Source organism: Arvicanthis niloticus, chromosome 10 (assembly GCF_011762505.2).
Source record: "Arvicanthis niloticus isolate mArvNil1 chromosome 10, mArvNil1.pat.X, whole genome shotgun sequence".
Taxonomy (NCBI): domain Eukaryota; kingdom Metazoa; phylum Chordata; class Mammalia; order Rodentia; family Muridae; genus Arvicanthis; species Arvicanthis niloticus.
This window is the reverse complement of record NC_047667.1, coordinates 15405130-15430831: the sequence shown is the minus strand read 5'-3', so window position 1 is coordinate 15430831 and position 25702 is coordinate 15405130. Positions and strand designations below refer to the sequence as shown.

Genomic DNA, 25702 nt, shown 5'->3' with positions numbered 1-25702 from the left:
AATTAGATAAAAACCAGAGGCACAATGCATCATTGAAGAAGGTACATTTTGACAGACACATATTCATGCAGTGTGTGAAATACTGACATCATATATCTGAGAAGAAAGAGAAAAGCACTATCATGAATTGAATAAGAAGTCAGATATCTAATCTGCAGAGGACTCTTCCCTCAAATCACATGATCTACCACTCAAAAATCATCATTTCTTTTGTTTAATGTCATTTCCCATAACTGCTGCTGCTGTTTGCATATTGATAAATGTATCATTAGGTCTTAAAAATATAATTCACTTGGCACTCTCTCAATCTCTTAAACCTGTATATGGATAGAAAAAGTGTAAAAACATCTTTTTCTCTTTGGACTCTAATGAGCATTAATTGGGTACTTATTGAATATAATACACGATGACAGGTTCTGATTAGTTAACAATAGGGAATCCTAGATCCCAGAAAGAACTTGAGAAAGGTGTTATAAAAATCATGCAGAAACTGTATCATTTTGCTAAATACTGATTGAAGTCTTAGTAGTCTTAAAAACTTTGAATTTTTATAGCAGCTGTCAGAAAGTTTTCGTGTCTCTGCAGATATACAGATTGAGAGGAGATGGATACAAATGTGAAACAAACAAGCAAATAGGAGTTTGAAACTCAGGTGATAAGGACAACTGGTCTACCTAGGCCAGAGGGAAAATACCATTAACATTGCTTTACGATGGAGTATATTCCTGCTAGAATATACATTGTTCAAGAGGTATCCTACAAAGATTTATCGAGTGCCTAGCTAACCAAGTGTACAGGATTCTCATGAAAATTTACCCTGATGATAAAAACAGATGGATGACTGTCGTTTTAGTGGAATTTATATTTCCTATGACAACATGGCCAATTTTCTGGGACAAAGTGACCTCTGCAAGGCCAATCTTGTGATCCACTAGCATATCCTAGTAGTATAGAATCTAAATCATCTCTCTCTCTCTCTCTCTCTCTCTCTCTCTCTCTCTCTCTCTCTCTCCTCCCTCAAGTGTGGGAGGTGTTGTAATTTATGTGTGTTTGGGGGAACCGTGCATCCCACAGGTTACATATGGAGATTAGAGGATGACTACAGGTGATGACCCTCACCTTCTACCTTGTTTGAGACATATTCTCCTGTTGTTCACTGTTAGGTGAGGCATGCTAATTGTTCATAGAAGATTCTGATCTCTCCATCTCCCATCTCACCACAGGATTATAGACTTATAAATGCATGTGCTACCATGTTCAGCTTTAGGTAGTTTCTGGGGATGGAATCTCAGGACTTCTCACTGTTGCTTCAAACATTTCACTCCATGAGATATTTCCCAGCCCTTGTGTTGGACTCACTATACAACAAGTCCACTCTGTGCTACAAAGGTTCTTTTTGGCCACATTATTCACTCACTTGATTAGAATTTTTATCTCTGAAATCATCAAAGTCATGACCAAGACAAATCAGAATAACAGAGGTCATTTTTTTTTTAATGCCACTAGCCTGGCAGAAACATGACACATAAATCATGGGTTTTACTGTATTTGCAATTAAACAAATCAAATTTAGTGTCCACTGGAAAGCCTTAGCAATTAGTATAAAGATTAATATAGTGAAGCATCTTTACTGTAGCAGGTCTCCCAAACAAAACCTAAAGAAAAAAATTGCTATATAACTGAATAGCATGTTAAGTATTAATGCACAGAATCTTCTGAGTCCCCAGGTCCCTGATGCAATTATTTTCTATTCACATTAATTGTTCCAAGCAGATGACGCTAATAACTTTCAGTTAAAATGTGTCCAAAGGAAGATTTCCTAAGATCAGTACCGTTTAGATATAAGGTCACTTTTGTAATTATTCGCTTAGATTTTTAGCCATGCTTGAACATAATAAAATTAACCTTGTGACTATTTTCACTTTTTTAATGAGAGTATCAAAAGTTAATGATCACACTAGCCAGAAAATGTGTTAAGTATAGATGGTTTTCCTATTACTTATCAATATGCCCACTAGTATATCTGTGGTATATATATTAGTCCCTGTGAAAGTCAGAGGTCAACCTTGTGGGAAACCTGCTACAACAGATATGTTTTTTGTTTTTTTGAGACACAGTCTCTTACTGGCCTGGAAATAATCAAGCAGGCTAGGCTGGCTTGCCAAGAGGTCCAGTGTTCCTCCTGTCTCTGTGTTTCTATCTCTGTGGTTATAAATATACACAATCATGTCTGTTTGTCTTTTAAAAAACATTTATTTTAGTTTTTGAAATTATAATATAATTACATCATCATCCCCTTTCTTTTCCTCCATCCAAGCCTCTTATATAACCCACTCTTTGCTCTCTGTCAAATAATAGCCATTTTCATTAATTGTTATTATATACATATATGTTTATATATGTGAATGTGTGTGTGTATTCCTAAATATATCAGTACAACCTGCTCAGTCTGTTTAATGTTACTTTATGTACATTTTTGAGCTGAGAATTTGGTATTGGGTCATCAATTGGTATGTTCTTCCCTGGTAAAGACTATTTTATGAGTCTTGAAGATCAAACACAGATTTTCACATTTGCACGACAGTACTTTATTAACCAAGCCATCTCCCCAACCCAGTGCATCTTTTTATTCTTCTTCTAAGACTTTTCCCAGACAAACTGTCAGATTGTAAAATTGTGAATGTTGTCAATAAAATGCAACTTGCAAATACAAACACACACACAGAGAGAACTCTGATGAGCTGGAACAGACTTGCATGGATTCTGACATGTTTTCTCCTAATGGGAACTACCAAACTCTTTAGAAAGCTATATTGGTCCCAAGTCAGATTTTGAAAGAAAGAAATAAAGTAATGCTACCCAACATCTCTTCTTGGTTTCACCTTAGAAATGTCACTCACATGTCGTGGCTCTCTCATCTGGCGATCTGATCTCAGAGGCAGGAGGAAGCCAAAGTCTGACACTGTCATGAACAGATATTGAGTGGTGTGTGAGTCTCCCAGCTGTATTCATGGAACTGTGTTTAGGTCCTTTTCTTACTTCCATCAACTCTGATGTCACAAGCAAACCACAAGATATACCTCTGAAGCATCCTCAGGCAGAGAACAATACCTTATTTTCTTGTGTTCTCTGAAATTCAATAACATGTTCCCCTGTTGATAGAGTAAGCAGGAAGTGTCACTCTCTGCAAAAGTATTGTAAATCTTGGCTTTGTCCCCAAGATAGCTTTTTGAGTATTGATTACACATCAGAGTCTCTGAGTAATGGTCAAGGGGCTTTGTATTAAAACCTATGTCCCATATTATCTCTTCTTCTCTTATGATATATTATGTATGAACTTTTAAAAATTTATGAGTTCTACATTTTCCCCTTCTAGTTTGGTTTAGCTTTGTGCTTGTTTGGTAATATTATAACCATGACAGTTTTTAACTCTCATTGGCTTAAAAAGAGTTACTCGTTACTCAGAAACAAAACAAAACAAAACAGCCATATAAATGCATACTGAAAAATATTACTCTTAAAAATAGCAGGAGAAAGTCATGGAAAACTAGACTTCTATCTTGCCATATAATTTTGTCAGTTGCAGATAATATATTCCATATCTGATATAAATATTCTCGTTAAATTGGAATGACATTTCAGTAAAATACTGTCATTTTCTACATCTGCAAAGACCTCACAGCCTCTGATCTATACTGTGACCTTAAGATTATGAATCTTGAAAATTTTTAGTTTTTATTAAAGAAACTCTTGGCTTTGGTCTGTGTTTCTATATAGAATTAAACTGAAACTGTAGTTTTTATTTTGCATTTCTCATAATATGAATATCAGGGACCATGAACCATTCAAGTCAGTAATCTAGAACAGAATGTAAAAGAGACGTTTGTAGCAGAACAAGGTATGGACTTTACCAATTAAATGGAAGTAAATAACACAGTGTTGGAAAGGAAACAAATATGCACTTTCCACAACAATGGTATTTAATAACCATCACCATGTGTTTCCATTGACAACTGTGACTAGTAGGATGCGTTGTATTTGTGGGTCTCTGGTTAGTTGACTCCCTATGCTGCCCCTTATTGGGCACCGTAACATTATGGCTAAGATCTGGGCTTGGAATCTTACTTACTTGTCTTGTTGCTGTCACAAAATAACCAACATGACAACTTAAGGGCAAGATAGCTCTTCTGGGCTCACAGTTGCTAGGGATGCAGTCTATCATGGTAGAAGGCATCACTGCTTGTGCAGTAGACAAGGTGAGTACGGTGCATCCACAGGCAGGAGGCAGAGAACAGAGAGGAAATGGGACTGGTACATGAAATATGTACATATCAGGGGATAGCTTACTCATAGCCGTAGGAAGATGAAGAAAGCTGTCTACCTGAATGTGTTTCCAGAAGCTTCTATTAGTTGTCCCCAGGAAAACCGTGTAACCAGTTTGGGTTACTGTCTAACAAAGCTATCTCAGAACTTATATGCAAAGTATCAGATACTGGTGGTATTCTAAAACATGTAAAGTAAGGTTATTTGATGAGGGGGTTCTATAAATTTACAGTTTAGTTGAAGTGCCTCAGTGTGTGTGTGTGTGTGTGTGTGTGTGTGTGTGTGTGTGTGTGTGCAGCAACACCTAGAAATTCTCAAGTCCACCAAATGATTGGGGCTTGATAAGTCTCTATAATTACCTGATATAGCAAGTATCTCAGTGACCTCTACTAATCTAAAAGAGATTGGGGTACAGAGGGATTTTGGGAATAACTTTCCTCCCAAAATCAAAGAGCTAGGATGTGGAGGAGCAGGGATTCGAGCCTCATAAATAGCCTCAAAAGACAAGTGCTTGACCATAGAACATCTGTTAACCAGAGCAGATAATGATTGGTGGATAACAGCAAACATTAGAGGAGAGCTGGCTGTATAGCATGGCAGTAGAATTCTAGTCTGCATGCTTTTTAAATTCAGTAGGGCAAGGTTGGAGTTTCCCAAATGGAGGACAGGCTCTACCTCCCTTTAGTGGAGAATTCCTCTCTAACCAGCCTACAGCTATGTTATATTACCTCTCCACCTCAACAGTACTAGAGATGAAGGCAGGTCCATAGAAATAAAACTGAGACAGAATTACCTTTCAGAAGAACTTTAGTAGGAGAGGTGTAGGCTCGCAGCTATAGGCATAAAATTGAAGAACAGTAGGAAATAGTCAAAGTGTGCATCTTGCTAGAATCCTGAAGAGAGAGCCTTCACTCCCTTCCATTTCCAGGGTATTAAGAAAGATATGGCATCATAGCACAGACAGTATGATGGAGTCTTGAAGGGAGAGAGCCTTCAATTCTCTAAGATGAGAAGAATTTCCAGTTTTTATAAATTTTATTGCACTCATTGGAAGTGCTATGGCAGAAGTACTAGATGAGAGACTTCAATTGAACAAGATTCCCCATATGATTTGTGTGCACATAAATAGCATGTCTTAAAACACTTCTTTGTTTAATCTCTCCCATTACATAGGCTGACTTTTCCCACCTCCCTCAAGTGTCTTATACAGTATCTCTCTTGGCACTCAAGGTCAACTCCAAGGGAGAGCCAGCAGTTCTTTCTCAAATCTACCCATATCCCACATTCTAATTTTTTGTCACTTTAATCCATCCTCTAAAGGATATATGCACATGGGTAATGCCTGTGAAAAAAGGCTTCTGCTTTCTCAAGCCTAGATATTGAGTTGAGCTATACAAACAGATGTGGTTTTGCTAGACAAAATAGGTGGGGATAGATGAGCAAGACAGAGGGAATCACATCTAAACTGTGCAATCCTGGGAGTAGAAGAAGAAAAAGTCACCAGAACCCATGCAGAGAATGGAAAGCCATTGGAGGTGTTTAACTTTAGGTCACATGGCAAAATGCAGGCAAAGTTGCTTTCTGCAGAGTGGGTGAAACCTATCAGAGCAAAAACTGTTCTATTTAACAAGTGCCACTAGATAAACCCCATAACAAAACATAAAAAACTAGGCTAGAGACCATTTAAAGCATTAAAGTACAAGTAAAAGCTAATGGGATGTTTCTGGAAGTTTATATAGGGATGAATTCTACATGTCTATGCTAGCAGAGGCATTGATACCAGGTTATCTTGCAAGATGGAGCCATAGAGGGATAAAAGGATGTAGTTTAGTTGGTAGGGTACTAATACACAAAGCCCTGGGTTCCATCTCCAACACCATACAACCTGAGCATGGTAGTTCATGCCTTTAAGCCTAAGTAACTAGAGGTGGGAAGATCAGAAGTTCAAAGTCACCTTTGGTGTTGTGGTTGGGTTGTGAAGTGCCCTCTACCAATAGGCTTGCATGTTTGAACAATTGGTTCCCAGCCCATGGCACTGTTTTAGAAGGTTCTGGAACACTTAAGAGGTAGAATCTCAATGGAGGAAGGTGGTCACTAGGGGGCTAGCCTATACCCACTCGAGTTTATTCATTGCTTCTTGAGTATGGAAACATGACCAGCCAGCTTTTTACAGCCCCCACCCCCTCACTCACCATCTTCCCTGCCATAATGGACTCTGAAACTCTCAGCCAAAATAAACAATTTACCCTATAAGTTGCTTTTGTCAGAGCATTTTGTCATAACAGAACGTAACTGAGAAACTTTGTTACATAGTGAGTTCAATGCCAGCCATCACGGGTTGGATGAAACCCTGTCTGAAGGAAAAAAAAAGTGGGTAGAGCTGTTGGCTGGCTATAGATACCTGTTAAGAAGCAAGTATAGACTTCCTTTAACTAAGTTGTATCTAACAATATATAACAATATATAACAATATATAAGGGCATGAATATATATATATATATATATATATATATATATGTGTGTGTGTGTGTGTGTGTGTGTGTGTGTGCGCTGAAAACCAGATATTGAGACAAGTTTTGCCTGTCATGATTTGTAGTCCCAAATATTAGCAGGGAAAAATAGGATATGAAAAAATTCTTGGCATTTTTTTTAACAATCACTTAAAGAGATCACTATGCAGCAAAAATAAAGTATCTGTAGCAAGGCAGATGAAATGATTGAGTGTTATAGTTATTGATTAGCAAGAAAATTAAATGTGCCCTCTGTACTCTATGAGGGTTTAAGGTTTACCACAAATACTCTCCCATCATGGTTGTCTGCTGGGGTGGGGTGGGTTGGGGGCAGGTTGGGGTGTTTAGGATTGCATTTGCAGGACAGTGATAAGTACTCAAGTACTAATGGCACCCATAAAATGTCAATAAATTGCATGAGTAAAAGGCATCACACCTCTGCAAGTGACACCAAGACAGATGGCTTCTAACTGGAGAGTTTCGGAGACAAGGCTTTCTAAAGATAGGCCAGGATTAGACGGTAACAGAGAACTCCTGGTCCAGATCGGGATGCTAAATTAATTTAGTCTGTCCAGTCTTCGGAGCTTCATCTGTTACACCTGCAAGGTGGCTGTCGAGATGCACATGGGTGTTTACCACTTTGTCTGTTGCCCTGTGGTTTATGTTGGCCCCTAGAATTCTAACCACCATGACCTTCTGTGTTTACTCCACATCTGTGAGATATGGGGGCCAGCCGTTAGTATTCCCACATCCAACCAGACATGAGAAGTCCTGTGATGGAGATATGTGACACCTGAGCTTTGTCCTGCCTGTGGCATGTGGTACCTTGCAAGTCTGCACAGATAAACTGGGGTGTATGTGATAGCTGGCATGGAATAACCTTCCCACTTGAGGGGAACCTAGGAGTGATATTGCCCACTCTACAAATGAGGCCACTGGGAGAAATAAGCACAAGAATGCGATTTTTGTAGCAGCATAGAACCTGATTTGTATCATTAAGCTGAAGCCTAATGCCTGTGCTCTTGAGTCCTATAGCCAAGAATGTATCTTTTTCCATCTGGAGCATTTGGGGTGTGTTATTGTTGCTTCATTTTGTTCTGCAGAGCTGGAGATTAAACCCTGGAACTTACATAGGGTAGTAAAACACTCTCCCACTAGCTATACTCCCTGCACCTGGGTCTTGCTTTCATATTGATTTTATCTCTTGCAGTGTAGCTGGATACAATGAGAACACACTGTTGTGATAACGATGGTAGCTCGAGATAAGCCGAACACCCTCTGTAGATAAGGCACTAAGTATAGATGCTTCATGTCTAGAACCTCACTTCACTCTGGTGCTAGCAGTTTACCCCTGACCTTACCTTTGCAATTCATTTAAAAGGGAAAATATCGCTAGCCAAGCTAAACAACCCCTTGGAGCCACGCAGTGTGAAGAAGAGCTAAGAGGCTAAGAGGTGGGAGGGCTTGGCATGGGACACGACTTAGCTCAGTAGTTAAAATACTTGCCTCCCAAACTTGAAGACACGAGTTTGATCTGTAAAACTCACATTAAAAACCAGAAACAAAGAACAATAAAAACTAGGCATTGGGGTGTATGCTTGTGACCTCAGTGGTGGGAAGACAGAAACAGGTGCCTGGAGCTCATTTTCCAGAAAGCGTTGTCTACTTAGTGAGTTCTGGGCCAGTGAGATGTTCTTTAAACAAGTCTCCCCAAGGAATGACACCATGAGGTTATCCTTTGGTCTCCACATGCTTGAGCTTGCATGTTCACATAACTTTCCCCAAGCACATGCGTGCGCGCGAGCACACACACACACACACACACAGCCTAAGACTTGTGTGGTTCCCAAACCTGACCTTCTAATCACTTACTCTAAGATCATTGGGTGTTTTACTTCTTAAGCCAATACTTTGCTGAGCCCTTTCCTGCTTTTACAGGAACACCTCCAGAATGCAAAATCGGGAACCCCTGCCTTGAAACACTCTGGCTCAGGGGTTGTCATCCCTGATCACCTCTGTCCTCGAAACAGCTGCAGCAGCGGCAGTGAGCTATCGCTGTCAAGCACCTGCAGCGAGTACTCCAGTGGCTCCTCCTGCACGTGGCAAGACAGGAAGCTCATTGGGAAAAGGGTAAGGCTTCTGTCAGGCAAATCAGCTTCAGAGAGAGCAGGAAGAAAATCCTGTGCCGGCTGGAATTTTGTCATGGAGGCAGAGTGAGTGGCGTGGCGGTAAGGAAATAAGCATTTGCTGACTGTTTGCCCATTGACCAGGGAGGCCGCCACTGATCAGCACAGCAGGCTCATAAAACACAAAACATGATGGGGCTGTGCATAGGATAACTCCAGAACAGACAGATAAATTACTGGGACAGGATGTCGGGAGTAAGGTTTGATGAAAGGAGGGGCTGTGCTTCCATACATACCAGAAATATCTTCCCTGCTTCCTGTTTTATTTTATTACTCTATTTTATTTGTGTATATGTATATATATATATATATATATATATATATATATGTATGTATACATATATATGTGTATGTAGACACACATATGTATGTGCATTGGTGCCTATGAAATGTAAAAATCAGCCTCTGTTGTTGTTCCTCAGGACCTGTCCATGTTGTTTGAGACACAGTCTGTGTCTGGCTTGAATCTTAAATTTATCAATTTGGCTAGTGAGCCCCAGGGTTCCTGCCTCTGCCTCTTTGGCACTTAAACTTCACACCTAGCTTTTGGGGACAGGTTCTGGGGATCTGATACCAGGTTCTTATCCTTGTATGACAAGCACTTTACTGACCAAGCCATCAGCCTAGCTCCTTTCCAGGGTGTGGGACAATCACTCCTGCAAGACCCTATGCCCTCATCTGTATAGAGCTTACCAAGCTGCAGGGACCTCTCAGTGAGCTTCCTTGCATAGTGGAACAAGTCGAGTATTTTGAAGTAGCTACTTTAGCAGTTCCCCAAAGTTATAGGACAACGAAGTTCACCAGGATGGAAACTGCAAGTCAGAATATTCAGAGTTGACTTTTCTACTATTTGGATGAATTTCATCCATGGTTTTCAGTACTTTAGAAACCAAGGAAACTCTAGAATTTAAAGACTTTACTGGTGAGGGAGTAGCTTTGTCATCTGCTGAACTGGATCTCTGAAAAAGATTTCCAACTTGCGTTTTGAGGCTATTCCTATAGACTCAGGCTTCTAATGCAAAGCAGAGAGCTGGCTGCATTTATCTAAATTGCTCCCATAAGGAGTAGTTCTGAGCTCTGAATAATGACTGCCAGGATCCTGGCCAAGGGAATGATGGGACAATGTCGGGGTGGTTTTCTTATCTCACTGTGTTCCTGAAAGTTATTTGCCCACATGATGCCCTTCTCTTCTCCATTTGTCTTTTTAAAGATATATTTTTATGTATGTGTATGAGTCTGGACATGTACACTTTCATACAAGTGGCCACAGAGGCCGGAGGAGAGCATTAGATCCCTTAGAATGAGAATCATGGGTGGTTGTGTTCACACTCCTCGAGAAGCTAAACTTGGGTTCTCTGAAAGAGCAACTAGTACTCCTTGCTGATAAACCCTGTCGTGCACCTGTCTTCTACTTTATTTTCTTTCTGCTTTCCCCTTTCTCTCCAATGGCCTTTTATGTTTCTTCATTTTTTTTATTTGTGTGTATGCGTATGCAGGTACGTGCCTGTGTTTCTCTGTATGCCAAAGGATAGCCTTAGGTTGTTCGCTGGGAGCCTTCTACCCTCTTTTTTTCTTCCTTCCTTTCTTTGCTTTGTTTTGAGTCGGAATCTCTCATTGATCTAGAACTCTCAGAGCAAGCTAGGCTGGCTGGCCAGCAAGCCCCAAGAATCGATTTGTATCTGCCTGGACAGCACCAGAATTAAAAGTACTCACTTACTGCCCAGCTTTTTTATTTTGGTTCTAGGGATCAAATTCTGGGTTCTTATGGTTGCATGACAAGAACCTTACCCACCATCTTGACATTTTACCTATCTATCTAAAAATATAACTGGTGGGCATTCTTCTAATCGGGTCAGTATTTGATATACTAGGACAGTCTCTCCCTTGAAGAAGAAAATGGAAAGAAAAAAGAAAAAACTCCTAAGACCCTTTAGGGACACTCTTTAGATGGCTACCCAGTGATAACCCAAGTGTACCTGTGACGGTTTACAGCATGTGACAGCTCACAAAGCACACTTTTAGTTCTCAGGGTCCCAGTAAGCTCTATCTGGACCCTGGAGACATTTTAAAGTTACATTCTTTCTGCAGTTTGTGCCTGGCATCAGGTGTTTTATTTATTATTGACTTGAATAATAAATCACAAGATTCTGAACAGGAACACATTGTTAAATTATATAATAATAAATGTGTGAGTAACAGCTTCTTTGAGCCCACAACGATTTTTAAAATATCATTTGCTGTAGAAACAGAAGGAAAAGCATGCATAAAATTCACTAGCCTTTCTCAATAGGGAAATCTGGTTCTTCTAGATTCACTTACTACCATATGTGGCCCACTCTTAGAAGTACTGTACAAATATTAACTCCTTTATTACTTATAACATATTGAAGGACCTGTTTTCCTCAGCTATGTATATACTCATATATACATGCTTGGTACAGATATACACAGATGTCTAGGTGTGTGTGTGTGTGTGTGTGTATGCGCGTGCGCACGTGTGCATATAGAGGCCAGAAGCCAACCTAGTTATTATTTCTTTGACACTATCCACCACGTTCTTTTGACACGTCTCTCACTGAACCTGGAATTCACCATCCAGCTCGGCTGACTGCCTGCAGCAAGCCCCAGGGATCTGCCTAGCTCTGTCTCACCTGTATTGGAATGCTAAGCACATGCCTCCATGCCTGGCATTTTAAAAAGTGGGTTCTGGTATCAATCTCAGGTCCTCATGTTTACATAGAAGCTCTTTACTGGCCAAGGTTCTGAGGATTTAAATATATCTCCCAATAACATGGCAGCACATGGTAAAACCAGGCATTTCGTTCTAGAACCTTTGCTATTGATGGTTCTGTTATCCTGCCCTTGTTGACTTATCCTTACTTATAGAAGGCCTATACATGTTGTTAGCCTTGATTTAGTCCCATGAACACCAACAATTCCTTAAGTAAAATGTAGTATTTTCCTGACAAGAGATAGAAAGTTCTGAGAACACTAAACTGTGCCTCTAGTTTATCAGAGGCCTCCTTCAGACTTCTGTACTGCCCCCTAAGTACTTTATCCTTTCTTGAATAAAGAATGTAACAGTTATAGGAAATGACACCCCCCAACCTGGGCTCTATTCTATGAGATTCTCATTTTCCCCTGCCCCCCAACCCCCCCACCCCCGCCAACTTTCAAGATTGGTTCACACTTGTTGCAACTCACCTATAAAAGATCCCAGGAGAGACTCAGGGAGGGATGTGGTTTATCTCATCAGAAGATTCGCAGCTTCCAACTTTATTGGTATATTGAAATACAGCATGAACTGGCTGTGGACAAGATGAGGAGAGGTGGGTAGGGAGGTGTGGGAAAAAGCCACAGTGGTCTGGTGGCTGGGTCGCAGGGAAGTCCTCCACGCTGGCCACAAGACGGCAGGCCACAATAGGCATGAGGGAGTCCATGGGTTTCCAAGAGTTTATTGTTCATGGTGAATGTAGATTGTCTGGGTGCACCACCACCACCTAAACTCAGGGCAGACATAGGTTAAATAGGGAGGGAGAAAGGGGGAGGAGCTGGGGAAGAATGTTTAATTAGCTACGCCCTCTGGCCTTCAGGTATCTCAGTATGTAAATCTCTATAGGGCCTGGGGCCTGTAATCACAGCCCTCTACCTGTGCTCTTTGGGTGGGGATGCATTGCCCTGAAGGTGACTGAACAGTGTAGGTTAAGGGAGTTCCACACCACGTGTTAAGAGCCTGAATTCTGGGAGCGCAGTGGAATAGATGCCCGTCCGTCCCTCACAAGCAGTGGACACCTGTTGGGTCTCCGGGCTATTTCCAGCTAGCTAGTCAAAACCAAGACCCCTTTCACTGCCCTACAGGCAGGAACTGAGTTTACCTGTTGTGGGTTAAATAGATCTGCCACATAGCTCTTAGAGGGCCCAGTTTTCTGGCTTCTCATCTCTGTGATCAGTGTGACTCCCAAGACCATGAGAAATCTTAAAAACACACACCAAGAAAGCCCATTCTCTATTCTATCTAGAATAGCCAGGCTTTGGGATGAGATTTCTTCTGATTTCCAGAAGGGCTTTGAACGATGACAATTTTCTAAAAGAACAAAACTCCAAGAGGAAAAGGGTAGTGTCAGCAAATCACATCTGTCCCAGCAGCTCCAGACACTGGAGGGTTTTCTGAAGAAAATAAATAATTGGACATCAAGACAAATGAATGTGTGTGCTGGAGATAGCAAGAGTAAATTTCATGAAAATGGCTTAGATACAATCCAATGTCCATAGCTTACAAAACAGTTCAGTTTCTGGTCCTTTTTAATGTCTGCATTTAGTTCATATTCAGACACTTTGACAGGGCTAGCTGCCATAGTGATCCTCTGAAACTGCCATATTTGTTCCTAAAAGTCAATCTCCATTAGTAATTTTGAAAAGGTCCTGAGCAGGGCTAGAGAGATAGCTTAGGGATGGAGTGTTTATACCGCTCTTGCAGAACACCTGGTTCCCATTAGCCACATTGTCATAAGCCACATTGAGCAGCTCACAACCACCTGTATCTCCATCTCTAAGGATACTAACACCTGCTTTCAGCCTCTATGAGCACATGTACTGCTGTGTACATAGCTACACATGGATACATGCATACACAAGTATACATACATACATACATACATACATACATACGATTAAAAAGAAAACAATTTTTCAAATAGGTCAGCCCATCATTGTCCCAGTGTGCTAGTTTCTTATTTAAGCTCTGAAATGCCACTGGAGAAACACTGCCAAGAATATGCAGGTGCACATGATAACTTCAGAAACCTTTCCTCGACACGTGAAGGCAAAGAGCTACCGACCATTAGACTGGCATTGCTTTCGTCTCTCAGCTCCTCCCTCTGCTCTGCCTTGATTCTCTGTAGTGAGGCTATGTTGTCCTCAGCCCATTCCCTAAGTGAAACTTAAGCACACTTTCTTGACTTGCATATCTGACCATTCTGTTACTTCCACCTGGAAGCCATTTTCCTTACCTAGAACTCTAGGTGAGTCTGTAAGTCTTTCAAGGAATAGTTAAGCTATAAAAAGATTTCAAATGACTTTCCTTTATACCTGTCACAATCTCCATATAGACGCATGGGTCTTCCCTAAGAACCTCTACAATAGACAGCCTATTTCTACTTCTCATATGTATTTTCTTGATACATGGTTAGCTGTGCCGACGGCTCCTCACTCCAGTTGGGTTTTCCACTCTTAAAGAAATAGTTCTTACATTTCATTTCTCTGTTTCACCATGTCACTTAGCACAAGGTCTCGAAGAGCCAATGTTTACTGCACAGTTAGCATTGTACAAACTGTTTATATGTGAATATTTATCACCCACTTATACAAATTAAATCTACCGAGGGGCTTTTCCTTGGTTTATTTGAGATCTGTTTGGTTCAATTATGTCTGATATCTACATTTCTCTTTCCTAGCAGTCATCGCAGATCTGGGATAAAAGACTGAGTATCGATTCTTCGCTCCCCAGTGGCTTCGCCAGCCCTGCAGATGAACTACCTCCAACCCGCATCAAAGAAAGCCACATTTTGGAAGGGCTGAGGAAGCTACAGAGGCGGAAAGTGTTCCTTGAGTCGCCATCATCGGTGATAAGCAAATGGGGTTATAAAGATTGTATGAACTCGAACGAAGGGATCTATTCTCCAGGAATTAAAACCAGCAGCCTCAAGGAGTATCCCCCCTGCCAACCACCTGGCATGGGGATACCCTGCCAGAATCTCCATCAGACCTTCATCTATGATGCAAATTCTCATGAGGATGCACATGAAGACATCCCATCCTCAGCCTTGCCACTAACAGCTCCAAGCCAGGGCTGCAAGATACAGGGCAGTAAATTGACACACAGTGTTTCAGACAGTCTATTTAACTGGGAACCACATAATAAATACTTTGCAGAAGGTACAGCCTCAGTTTATACCAGAGAAATGCCTGAAAGGCTAGCTCGTTGTGCTAGCCACTGCCCATTGGAGAGGAAGCTATGCCCCAGCATTCACCTTCCCTGGGTGCAAACAGACAGGGACCCACACAGCCAAGGTCATGGCCCTGTGCTTCTGAACCTTCAGCTTTCAGATACTGATGACAATGAAACCCTACACGAGCTGCACATAGGGAGCAGCGATGAAAGAAGCCCTTCAGACTTGTCCTTGACTGGGGACACCGACAAGTCCATGGAGAACCTAGAGGTGGGATTCAGAAAGTCTGAATGTGGCTCTCATGATATGGGGGAAGAAGAATGTCCTGCTCACTTAGAGACTAGCCCAAAGGCATTCAGCTTCATCAAGCAGCAAAGGGTTGTCAAGAGGACCTCTTCAGAAGAATGTGTCACGGTCATATTTGATGCAGAAAATGGAGAGCCAGTGGAATTCAGCTCTCACCAGGCTGGAGTTGTCACTGTCACCAGGGATGAAATTTCCATCAGCTCAGCCCCTCCTGGGGCCTCAGAAGAACTCACTGAACTTTCACCTCAGGGAATTAGTCATTTACAGCCAGGAGCTACTGCAAGAGACTATCCTTTCCTGAAGAGACCTGAAGAGGAGATCAAGAAAAACATTCCAAAAGATGAAAACAGTATTCTCACAGCTCCAAATGACTCCTTCAGCTCTCGGACTATAGAAACTCAGAATTCCCCACGACCAAAGCTCGCGAAACCAACACAAGGTGTAGCCTGGAAGAGTAATTCTAGATCTCTGGCAAACATGGGTATCTACACAAAGCAAGGTCTGACAAAAATTCCTTCCAGAGGCAAGTCTTCACCTCAGAAATCAAAACTGGTGGATCCTATGCCTATCACGCTAGTCCCTTCCAGTGGCCTAGTGACTCTTGAAAAGATACCAGCATCCCCTACGGGAAAACTCTCACAATGTATAAAAGCAGAGAGCCCTGGTTCTCTCTATGATGTGCAACCAGAATCACACATTCCAAAACTCCCCACCCAGCTTCCTCATATGTCCAAAATTTCCAATAAGAATTGGGTTCAATGCCCCAAAAAGAGTCAGGCTGGAGGGATCCAGTCACGGCATCTCACGGGGAGAAGTGACAATGGCGAATCTCCCATGAGGGCCAAAAGGTGTGGCTCTGAGCCACAGACAAGAATGAGGTCTCCTTCCCCTCCAACGCCTCCAGGGAGGTCAGTCTCACTCCTGGTCAGACCCAGTTATGATTATCCACCACTACCATCACCTGCCAAACCTGAAACTCGGGTCCCAGGCGACACTGTAAGTACAGGGTTGAAATCCCCACCATCGAAAGGATCCTCTGCTCCTCTTGTCTCTTCCAGTCCAGCTATGTCAGAAACACAGAAGAAGAAACTATCTGTAGCCTCCAGAAAATCTGCCCTCCCTCCAGCTTTTCCCTCAACCCAAGCAGTGGTACATCCCCAGTGCCCTGAGCACACAACCTCCAGCCCATTTGTTGTGATGGCTTCAGGGCCTCCAAAAGTCTCTCCGAAAAGAGGCCTCCCTAAACCTTCCCCTCACCAGGCACTTGGAACCACCCTCGTGGACACAGACTTACCCAAGACTTGTCCTTCAAGCTGTGAACTGCTAGAGGTAACATCCTGTAAAAACCTGTCTCCAGGGAGAAAAGGACAGTCGAGTGACAGCACTGTGATCCCCCCAAAGCCTTCCCTCTCAGGGGCGAATGAGTCCTTGACACCTCAGGTTAACAGTTCATCCTCCTCTTCCTCATCCTGTAGAAATCAGGGCACCTCAAAAGATGGCCAAAACCCTCCCGAGAAAGGACCGAAAACTCGCCTCCCAGTAGGACTCAAAGTTCTCATGAAGTCTCCTCAGTTGCTCAGGAAAACGTCCATGGTACCAGGGAAACAAGAAAAGGATAGTTTAAATGAAGCGTCTCGAAGTTCTGTGACAGCAAACAAGTCTAATCCTGAGGACTCTAAAGACCCTGAAAGTCTGGAGACCTCAGGAGATGAGAGAAGCACAGCCTTACTAGGTCTGAGAGGTCCAGACAGTCTAGCTAGAGGACTTGGCTTAGAGTCAACAATGCCAGAGTTGTTGGAAAGCAGCATCTCCAGAGATGACGGAAGAGATGGGGTGGACAGCAGAGCCATAAAGAGATCCTTCTCCTCCAGCAAGCCACACCTGAAGCCTGCTCTTGGCATGAATGGAGCCAAAGCTCGGAGTCAGAGTTTCAGCATCCATCTGGGAGAGAAGCCTTCCACACCCCCAACAGAAGGACCAGGCAAGATTCGAACTCAGATTATTACCAATACAGCTGAGAGAGGCAATTCCCTCACGAGGCAGAATATCTCCACAGAAGGGTCCCCAAGCAAGACCCCCTCTGTCTCAACATCTGATAATCTTCCCAATGCTGGAAGGGCCCTGGGAAACCCCTTTTCCAGGCAGAGTTCTCTCTGTAGCACAGGAAGTTCTAGCAGCCAGCATGGAAGCCCAAGCAAGTTACCTTTGAGGATGCTCACAAGGGCAGAAGGACTCCTTACTCCTGGAGTGGAAGACCAACAGTTCTCTACTCAGGAAGAATGTCCTGGGAGAGGTATACATGAGCAATCTAGCAGCGATCACCATAGGCATCCGTCTACACTATCAGACTGCTCTCAATCCCTGCAAGTTCCAGGGAGGATGCAGCGTCCAAGCAATTTGGAAACATGTGGGATATCTAAGCTAGAAACCTCTGGAAGGCATCCAGAAGCTTCTCCAACTGGGACTAGCATCATGAGCCCAGAAGCCCCCCTCTCACCCTCCATCGAAGAAAAGGTCATGTTGTGCATTCAGGAGAATGTGGAAAAGGGCCAAGTACAGACAAAGTCTGCCTCTGTGGAAGTAAAGCCCAGGGCAGGGCCTTCATTCACCAGCTGGTTTGGTTTTCGAAAGAGCAGGCTTCCAGCTCTCAGTAGCAGGAGAATGGAAGCTTCCAAGAGCAAAGTGGAAAAGAAAGATACAAAACTGAAATCCGAGAGGAAGAAAGAAAAGAAGAAAGCTGAAGTCCAATCAAAGATAGAAAACGAACTGAGTAAGGGTATCAAAAAGGCAAATGGTCAGAGTCCAGAGGATGGTTTGCAAAGCACAGAGTGTCTGAAGGCATCCCAAGACATTTATAACCAAATGAAGTCGGAGCCAAGGAATAGACCCAGCCCTGCTGTGTGCTCAACAAAAGATGCCTTCATGACAGAACTTCTAAACAGGTAGCATGCATGTGAATGGAGAAGGGCAATGTAGAGGGGTCTCCCTGCTCCCCCAACCCAAGGAGAGCTGTTTACTTCCTGATCATTAAATACCAGCCAAGCACAGTCTCCATACACTCAGAGAATATAATCTCTTATACATTAGCTATAATTTAAACAGTGAAATAAAAGTTAGCAATAAAATGATAATTTAGTTCATGTTCCTTTCTTAACCAAGCCAATGGTCTTTGAAATTAAAGAATAGTGACTTACATCCAGGTTGATAGCAATTCAACCCACACCGAGAACCATGAATGTACCCACATTGCATGAAATGGAAGAAAATTACACACACGTTTGAAAGCATGCCGATTTCATTGATCGCGCTGAGCAAATGTATACTTAGAACTTTCCAGAAGTAATTACTTTTCCTGCCGATCTTAAGCTAGAAATGTATTTAGCAATCACCCTTTGGCGTTTTATATTCTGTCCCTCCCCAAAAGCAATTATAAAAATAAAATAGAGGCTATGGGGAGATGGCTCAGGCAGTAATGTGCTGGCCTTGCAAGCATGAAGACCTAAACTCTATCTTCAGAACCCACATAAACAAAAGCCAAGCATGGTGGCACAGACTTATAATCCCATTGCAGAGGCCATAGAGGTAGACAGAGCCTTGGGCTTCTCTGGCCAGCCAGCATAGCTTACTTAGAAGTTTCAGGCTGATGAAATATTCTGTGTCACAAACACCTAAGGAATAGCATACAAAAAAGACATCCTATACCTTACACACGCACGCACGCACGCACAGACACACACAACAATGCACACAAATCTGTTCCTATGTGTGCACATTTTAATAAGCAGTGTAATGAAATAAGTTATTATCCTTGCAAATCTAAATTGACACACTAGTGAAATATTTGAAGATATTTCTGCTCAAGGCTAGAGAGCAACACTTACCACTGAAAGGTTTAAAGACAAAGAACCATGCTGAGGTTACCTTAAACATTAAAGGGCTGGAAGAAGAGCATGATTGAAAACGGCCGATGTAATTTATCAGAGGAATCACTTTCTACCTGCAGAGTTGATAAGAGAGCCGCTCTCCAGACAGAAAGTGGATCAAAGGGTGTTTCCTGCAGGAGCAAGTTAGAGGGCACCTCCCAGGGCTCCTGTTTCGCCAGCGGCTCTGTGAGCACTCAAGGAAGTCAAAAGAAAAACATCAAAACCAAAGTCGATATGGAAAAACCAAGAGAATCCTTGGTAAGCACTTCTCCATGCTGGCTAGAAAACACTTGATTCTAGATGTCCTGGTAAAGTGGTAGCAGTCTGAGAAAAGTCTGTGTTTCTAATATGTAGACTATGCTTTTTATATAAATCTTTTCCTCCCTCCCTCTCTTATAATCTCCCTCTATCCTCCCCTTCTCTCTTCCTTTTCCCTTCTCCCTCTTTCTCCCTCTTTCCTCGTCTGTATACATTTATGTGTGATAGCAATGCCTCATATGCTAACACGTGTGGAGGTCAGAGGACAACCTCCACTGTCATTGCTCCTGTCCACCATGTTTGAGACAGGCTCTCCTGTTCATGGCTGTGTGGAGCAAGCTAGCTGCCCTACACAGTTCTGGGGCTCTCCTGTATCCATGCACCACTGCATCTCACTGACGTTACAGACACAGTATTATGCTCTTTATATGGACACTGGGCATCTATACTCAGGTCCTCACACTTCATTGGCAAGCACTTTAGCTACTGAGCCATCTGTCTAACTAGAGGGAAAAGTTTTTTAAAGAAGAGAGAAACACAGGTGACAGCTGCTAATGGTGGCAGCTAGACCTTGTGTGGGTGTGGTTCCCTCTGGGAATACTGTTCTTGTTGGGTCTATTTTCAGACAATGCTATAATCTCTATATATTGCCAGAAAGTGTTGCTACCAATATCATCTTAGAATGATACCCAGTGTTAGAATTTTGGTTTGATGATGATTCTAGCATCAACAGCAACAAAAAAAAATGCAGTTGGAGATATGAAAATGCCAGATGATTTAAGAACGTGTCAGCTATTTTGATGTTTTAGGTGTTGTTTATTTTTTATTGAAGCAGAACATAACAGGTAATTCTACATAGACAGATCGTAGCAAGCTACATAAAGTAGTTAAAAAACAACAATTCTCAACATAAAATGATTTTATCCAGGACAGGGGAGATAGCTTTTGCCATGCAAGCATGACAATCTGAGTTTGGATCCATAGCACTCAAGTTAAAATCTAGGCAGGGTGGCATGCTACTATAAATTCCAGCACTGGGGAGGTGGAGGCAGGAGGCTCTCTGGAGCTCACTGGTCACCAAATCTACCTCCTTCAGTGAGCTCCAGGTTCACAGAGAGACCTTTTCTCAATCAGTAAAGAGGAGAGTGACTAAGAAAGAATCTGATATCACTCCGTCCTACATGAATATGCAACCATGTGTGCATGCGCACAGATCCACACAAACTTAAACATACAGCCGTCCAACACACAAAACACCATAAACTTGAATGTACTTGAGAAAGACCTGTGAGCTCTGGCTGCACACATGTATGCATGGACCTACTACAGATATGCACATGTGTACACACAGAGAAACTATTCCATCTGTATCTTCATACATTAAAGTATTCTCTTTATTAAAAAAGATAGTAAGAAATATAAGATATACTAACAGTTTTCTGAAGGACATATTTGAAATGAGAAGTGACTGCATTTAGGGGGAAGTTGGGTGTTTGGAGAGAACAGATCCTAACAGCAATCTTGATTGTTTTTTTGCAAGTTGCTGAAGTGACAACATCCTTAGGGTGGGGTTTCACAAGCACATCTAAGACAAACACACACTGGAGATGTTTCTCCTCTGATAGGCCTGGACTCCAAAGAGCTCTAAGGTCTTTCTTTCAAGCTGACTATGTTCATTGCAGGCTTTTTTTTTTTTTTTTTTTTATCCCCCAACTCTCTTTTAGCCTTTGGCTCATATGACATCATACCTCTTTGAAAACATGGATGTCCCTTGCATTATAAAACCACAAATTATAAGCATATCTGAAGCTGCCCTTGTAGTGTCACTGAAAGGAAAAAGGGAGAATGAGCGTGGAGAAGCGTGCAATATGCTGGAAATTCAATCCTACTGATGGAAAGCTTTGATAGCCTGGCGGAGCCCCTTATCACAGACACTCCATTTAACTATGCCCCATTTAATATGGTTCTGACAGCTTAGGGTATATCTTCACTGTACAGAAGGACCAAAAAAACAAAAAAGAGCCTATGTTGAGCTTTCACAATTTCATTTTTGCTTTCTTATTACTGCCTAATGCTAAAGTAATTTAACATGCTTTCCCTTCCTCATCTGAAGTTTTTCACGGGGTAAGAGAAGAAACCTCTGCTCTCCCCAGTATATCTGCAAGAAACACTCTTAAGATTTCCTGTGAAGTACACAGATTACCTAGCCAACCTAAGTTTACACAATCAATAGGGATATGCTAATTTTTCTCTTTAGCTGAGAGAGGAAATCAGTCATGCTGAGAAGGCTTTCAATATAAAGGAGTATTATTAACCTGGATAGATGACCAGCTGTGAATGTGTCTGTTTGTATTCATGTGTTGGACCTCAGTTTCCATCCCGTTTGAGGTAGGGTCTCTTGTTTGCTGTTGTATATTCTAGGATAGCTGGCCTGTGGGCTTCTGAAAATTCCTCTGTCTCTGCCTCCTATATTGTCTGAAGCACACTGTGTTTGCAAATCCATCCTGTCATGTCTGCGTTTTTGTGGGTTCCGAGAATCTGAACCCTGGTCAGTATGCCCACGGAGCAAGCACTCTTGCCTGCCAAGCCATCTCCCCAGCTTTGTTTTTTAAAACTGTAATGTTGTTGTTTGTTTTCTCACTTTTGTGAATTGGGCTAAGGTTCCTGAGTTCAGGAAGGACTGTGTTTTCCTGTCCTTTGAGATAGTAAGAAATAGCAGAGAAAGCATATTTATCATGCATTATCATCTCAGGTAGGAGATTAGATGCAAAACAAAATGCATTCTTATACCATTGCTCGTTATTGTGAATACCCTTGAACCTTTTAAAATTCAGAGTTTAAGGGAATTCTCTTTCCCCAGGGCTCAAGGTAAATTTGCCATCTGCTTATTTTTAAAATATGTTGCAAAGAAATTTTCTTATAGTAGTTGTTTGGTTGGAAATAATAGTGATGGATAACACCATTGATGACACAGCATCATCATGAATGCAACACTACTTCATTGTCAAGGCAACAACACTAAGTCAAGAGTTTTCTTCTTTTTGCCCAGCAGTACTTGGTGTTGAATCTGGGAGCACACAAAGACAGACAGACAGACAGACAGACAGACACACACACACACACACACACACACACACAAGGCAAACAACCTACCTACCTACCTACCTCTGACCTACAGCCTCAGCCCTAAAAGCACTTCTCTCAAACCTCCTAACACAATGTGCTACCAGGCTTTGGTCTTCAAACAATAAAATTATATTTATTCCCAAGAGCCCAAGGCATTTTTTTAAACCATTTTAATGTTTAGTGATTGTTTTTATTTCCTTCTGTTGCTGTGATAAAACCCTGACAAAAAGCAACTCAATGGAGAATGGGTTTATTAGAGCTCACAGTTCCAGGTTATAGGCCACTATTTTGGAGGGAAGTAGAGGCAGAAACTTCATAGTGCTGGGCACATCATATCTGTGGGCAAGGGCCAAGAGAAATGAATCCATGTGTGTTTCCTTGATTGCCTGCTTGTGCTCAGCTTAATCCCCCTACTCTTATACAGTTCAGTGCCCCGGGCCTAGGGAATGTTACTGACCACAGTGGGCTATGTCTTCCTGTATAAGTTACCTTCATTAAGAGAATTCCCACAGACATACCAAAGGCCAATCCAGTGTTAATAACCCCACACTGAGACTCTCTACTTCCAGATGATTCTAGGTTGTGTCAAGCTGACAATTAAAACTAAGGATCACTGGTAATCGTAATCGAAAGATTGTTCCCATATATGTTTTTTATATACCTCAAATCCCTTTATGTCACAAACCACTTAGCACACCAGTAACTGCATATTCCTTTTTAGTATTGTTAAGATGGGCAAATGTACCAGCAGTGTTTCACCAAAATAAATCCTTTTCTCTCTATAGAACTTTAATTAAAGACTTGTGTCCCCACATCTGCCATCATTTGTAGGCCACATAAGCTCTAATTTTTCTGTGTAATTTAGACCAGCGGCCATGTTACTTGGTGCTTGAAATGGTTTTATGTGTTTCAATGAAGGGTAGGGAAGACCTCCCCTAGAAAGATTACCCTGGGTGTGCTCTGCTTGCTGTCAGCTTCCAGTTGTTCCTTCCTATGAGTGGACACTATTTTCTGAATAGCAATCTTAAAGAAAGACAGCCCCAGGCTCTAATTTAGCATTTCAAGACAAAAATAAGAATCATTAACAAAGTTAAGGGGATGACACACCTCCATGGGGCATGAGAGAGAGATGGCCATTTTAATGCATGTGTGTTAATATAAATGATACAATTCTCTTCCCCCAAGTGTCACCTCTTCTGAAGGAAATCACATCTGCTAATAAAAAATCATCAAATACCATCCCATTAAGATGGAGTTGTAGAGATGAAATAGCATAAAATACTACCATAATTACACAAATGGTTATCATCTTATTAAGTCCTGCAAAATGTAATAATTTCAGCATCCTTAATTGAATGATTCCATTCTAAATGCTGTTTTGATGCAAATAAGCAGCCTGCACATTTGCCTTCCTTTTGCTAAGTTTTTAAAGACATGAAATATCCATAGATACTGGCTCACTCATTTTCCATCCCAGAATCCTGGTCTTTTGGGTATCTTCTCCCTCCATCTGCCTCCCCCTCCCCGTTCCTCACACTTTCATGGCAAGTCATTCTTCCTAGCCCTTGAGTTAATTTTGGTATATATATATAAAAAAAAAAAATGCTGTTTACTTCAGAGGCCAGTAGGGTTAGAGTCATTCAGGGAGGAAGGATGTACAGAATTACAGATGGGGAGTTCTCCAAATACAGAGTTCAATTGTGAAATCACATGTGTCTATCTGTCGTAGTGGGTTGTAGTCTCACTTTTGCCCCTTATGACTTTTGCAAACTCATTTTTCCCTGCACTTCTGATAGATGGAGTTAGTCATGATGAAGGCAGTGACAGCTAATGTCCCCATACCACATGCTGATATCTAAAGCACCTCTTGATCCCCACAATGGACATGGGTTAAAGATACATCATTAGAAGATGAAGATGCTAACACTTGGGACCTGAAAGGTAGCTCAGTCAGTAACTTGCCCAAAGACCCGAGTTTAATTCCTCCAACCCACATAAAATACCAGACATGGTAGCATACACCTGTAATCCCAACACTGGGAAGATAGAGATAGCTGGCTGGCCAGACTAGCTTAGTCAGTGAACTCCAGGACAGTGAGAAACCATGTTGTAAAATTGAAAAGGTGACCAGCACCAGTGGAAGGGCACCTGAACTCCTGAGGTTGACCTCTGTCCTCAACACACTTACCTCACTCGTGCTTCCACACATAAGTGTACATGCATCCACATGTATGTGCACACATGCACGCACACACACTAACACTAACTCTAACACTAACACTAACACTAACACTAACACTAACATTAACACTGTTACAAAGAAGAAACTCTCATTGAAACCAGAAACATTGTCCACAGTTGTTAGTCAGAAGCCTACCTTGCACTATCTCTGGCAAATTCCCGTCTTGACCTAGAGTTTTCTCACCTCCCTGGGATGTTCCCACGTTCCACCTGCTGCATGGTCCAGAGTGAAAATTAATTTAAACCAAAGCCTAGGAAAATATAATTAGGAAAAGAATATGATGCCAAAATAAAGTATGATTTCCCTGATTTCCATACACAAATAGTTTTAAGTAATATATCCTCACTTTGCATTGAAATCTGTTTGTGTAGAAGAGTAGAAGAGTAGGTCCTTCTCTGATACTGCCCTTTCCTCAGCTTGTACTTCAACAAGACCCCTCAGGTCCATAACTGCTGCCAATACTCCTTGGCAGATGCCCTTTATAGATCAGTAAGCCTTGGATGAATCTGGAAGCTATGTGTAGCATAGTCATAAAGTGTAAATAATTGTTTTTATCCCATTAACTGTTGAAAACTAGGAGGTAAGAAGGAGAGAGCTAAATTTAGCCCCCAGGTCAGCATGCAGACAGATGACTTTCTATAGCATTCGAAGTAAGACAACGGCTGTATCATATTCAGCCCGAGCCCCTGGGCAGATCCCCCAGCAGCATTGCACCATTCCTGTTGTTGTGACCAGCTGTAACACAGTTTATAGGAGCTGCTGTAGGGGTTGGCATTTCATTGAGGACTTTGGCTTGTCTTGGTATTGAGACCATGTCCACCCAGATGTAATGCTGTAGAAATCTGAGAACCATGACGATCCCTATAAATGGATACCAGCC

At 41.9% G+C, this 25702-nt stretch overlaps 1 protein-coding gene across 10 annotated transcripts in view; it reads left to right on the top strand.

Moving 5' to 3' along the window:
• The window catches only part of Nckap5 (NCK associated protein 5), an 887342-nt gene that overhangs the window by 759309 nt on the left and 102331 nt on the right, over positions 1-25702 (top strand). For 8 of the 10 annotated variants that reach the window (XM_076941057.1, XM_076941058.1, XM_076941061.1 and 5 more), the window contains 3 exons: positions 8772-8963; positions 14473-18215; positions 19277-19454. In XM_076941057.1, the coding sequence (XP_076797172.1) occupies positions 8772-8963; positions 14473-18215; positions 19277-19454 (4113 nt within the window). The remainder of the gene's footprint in view (positions 1-8771; positions 8964-14472; positions 18216-19276; positions 19455-25702) is intronic. The other 2 variants (XM_076941060.1, XM_076941059.1) reach the window with 1 other exon arrangement.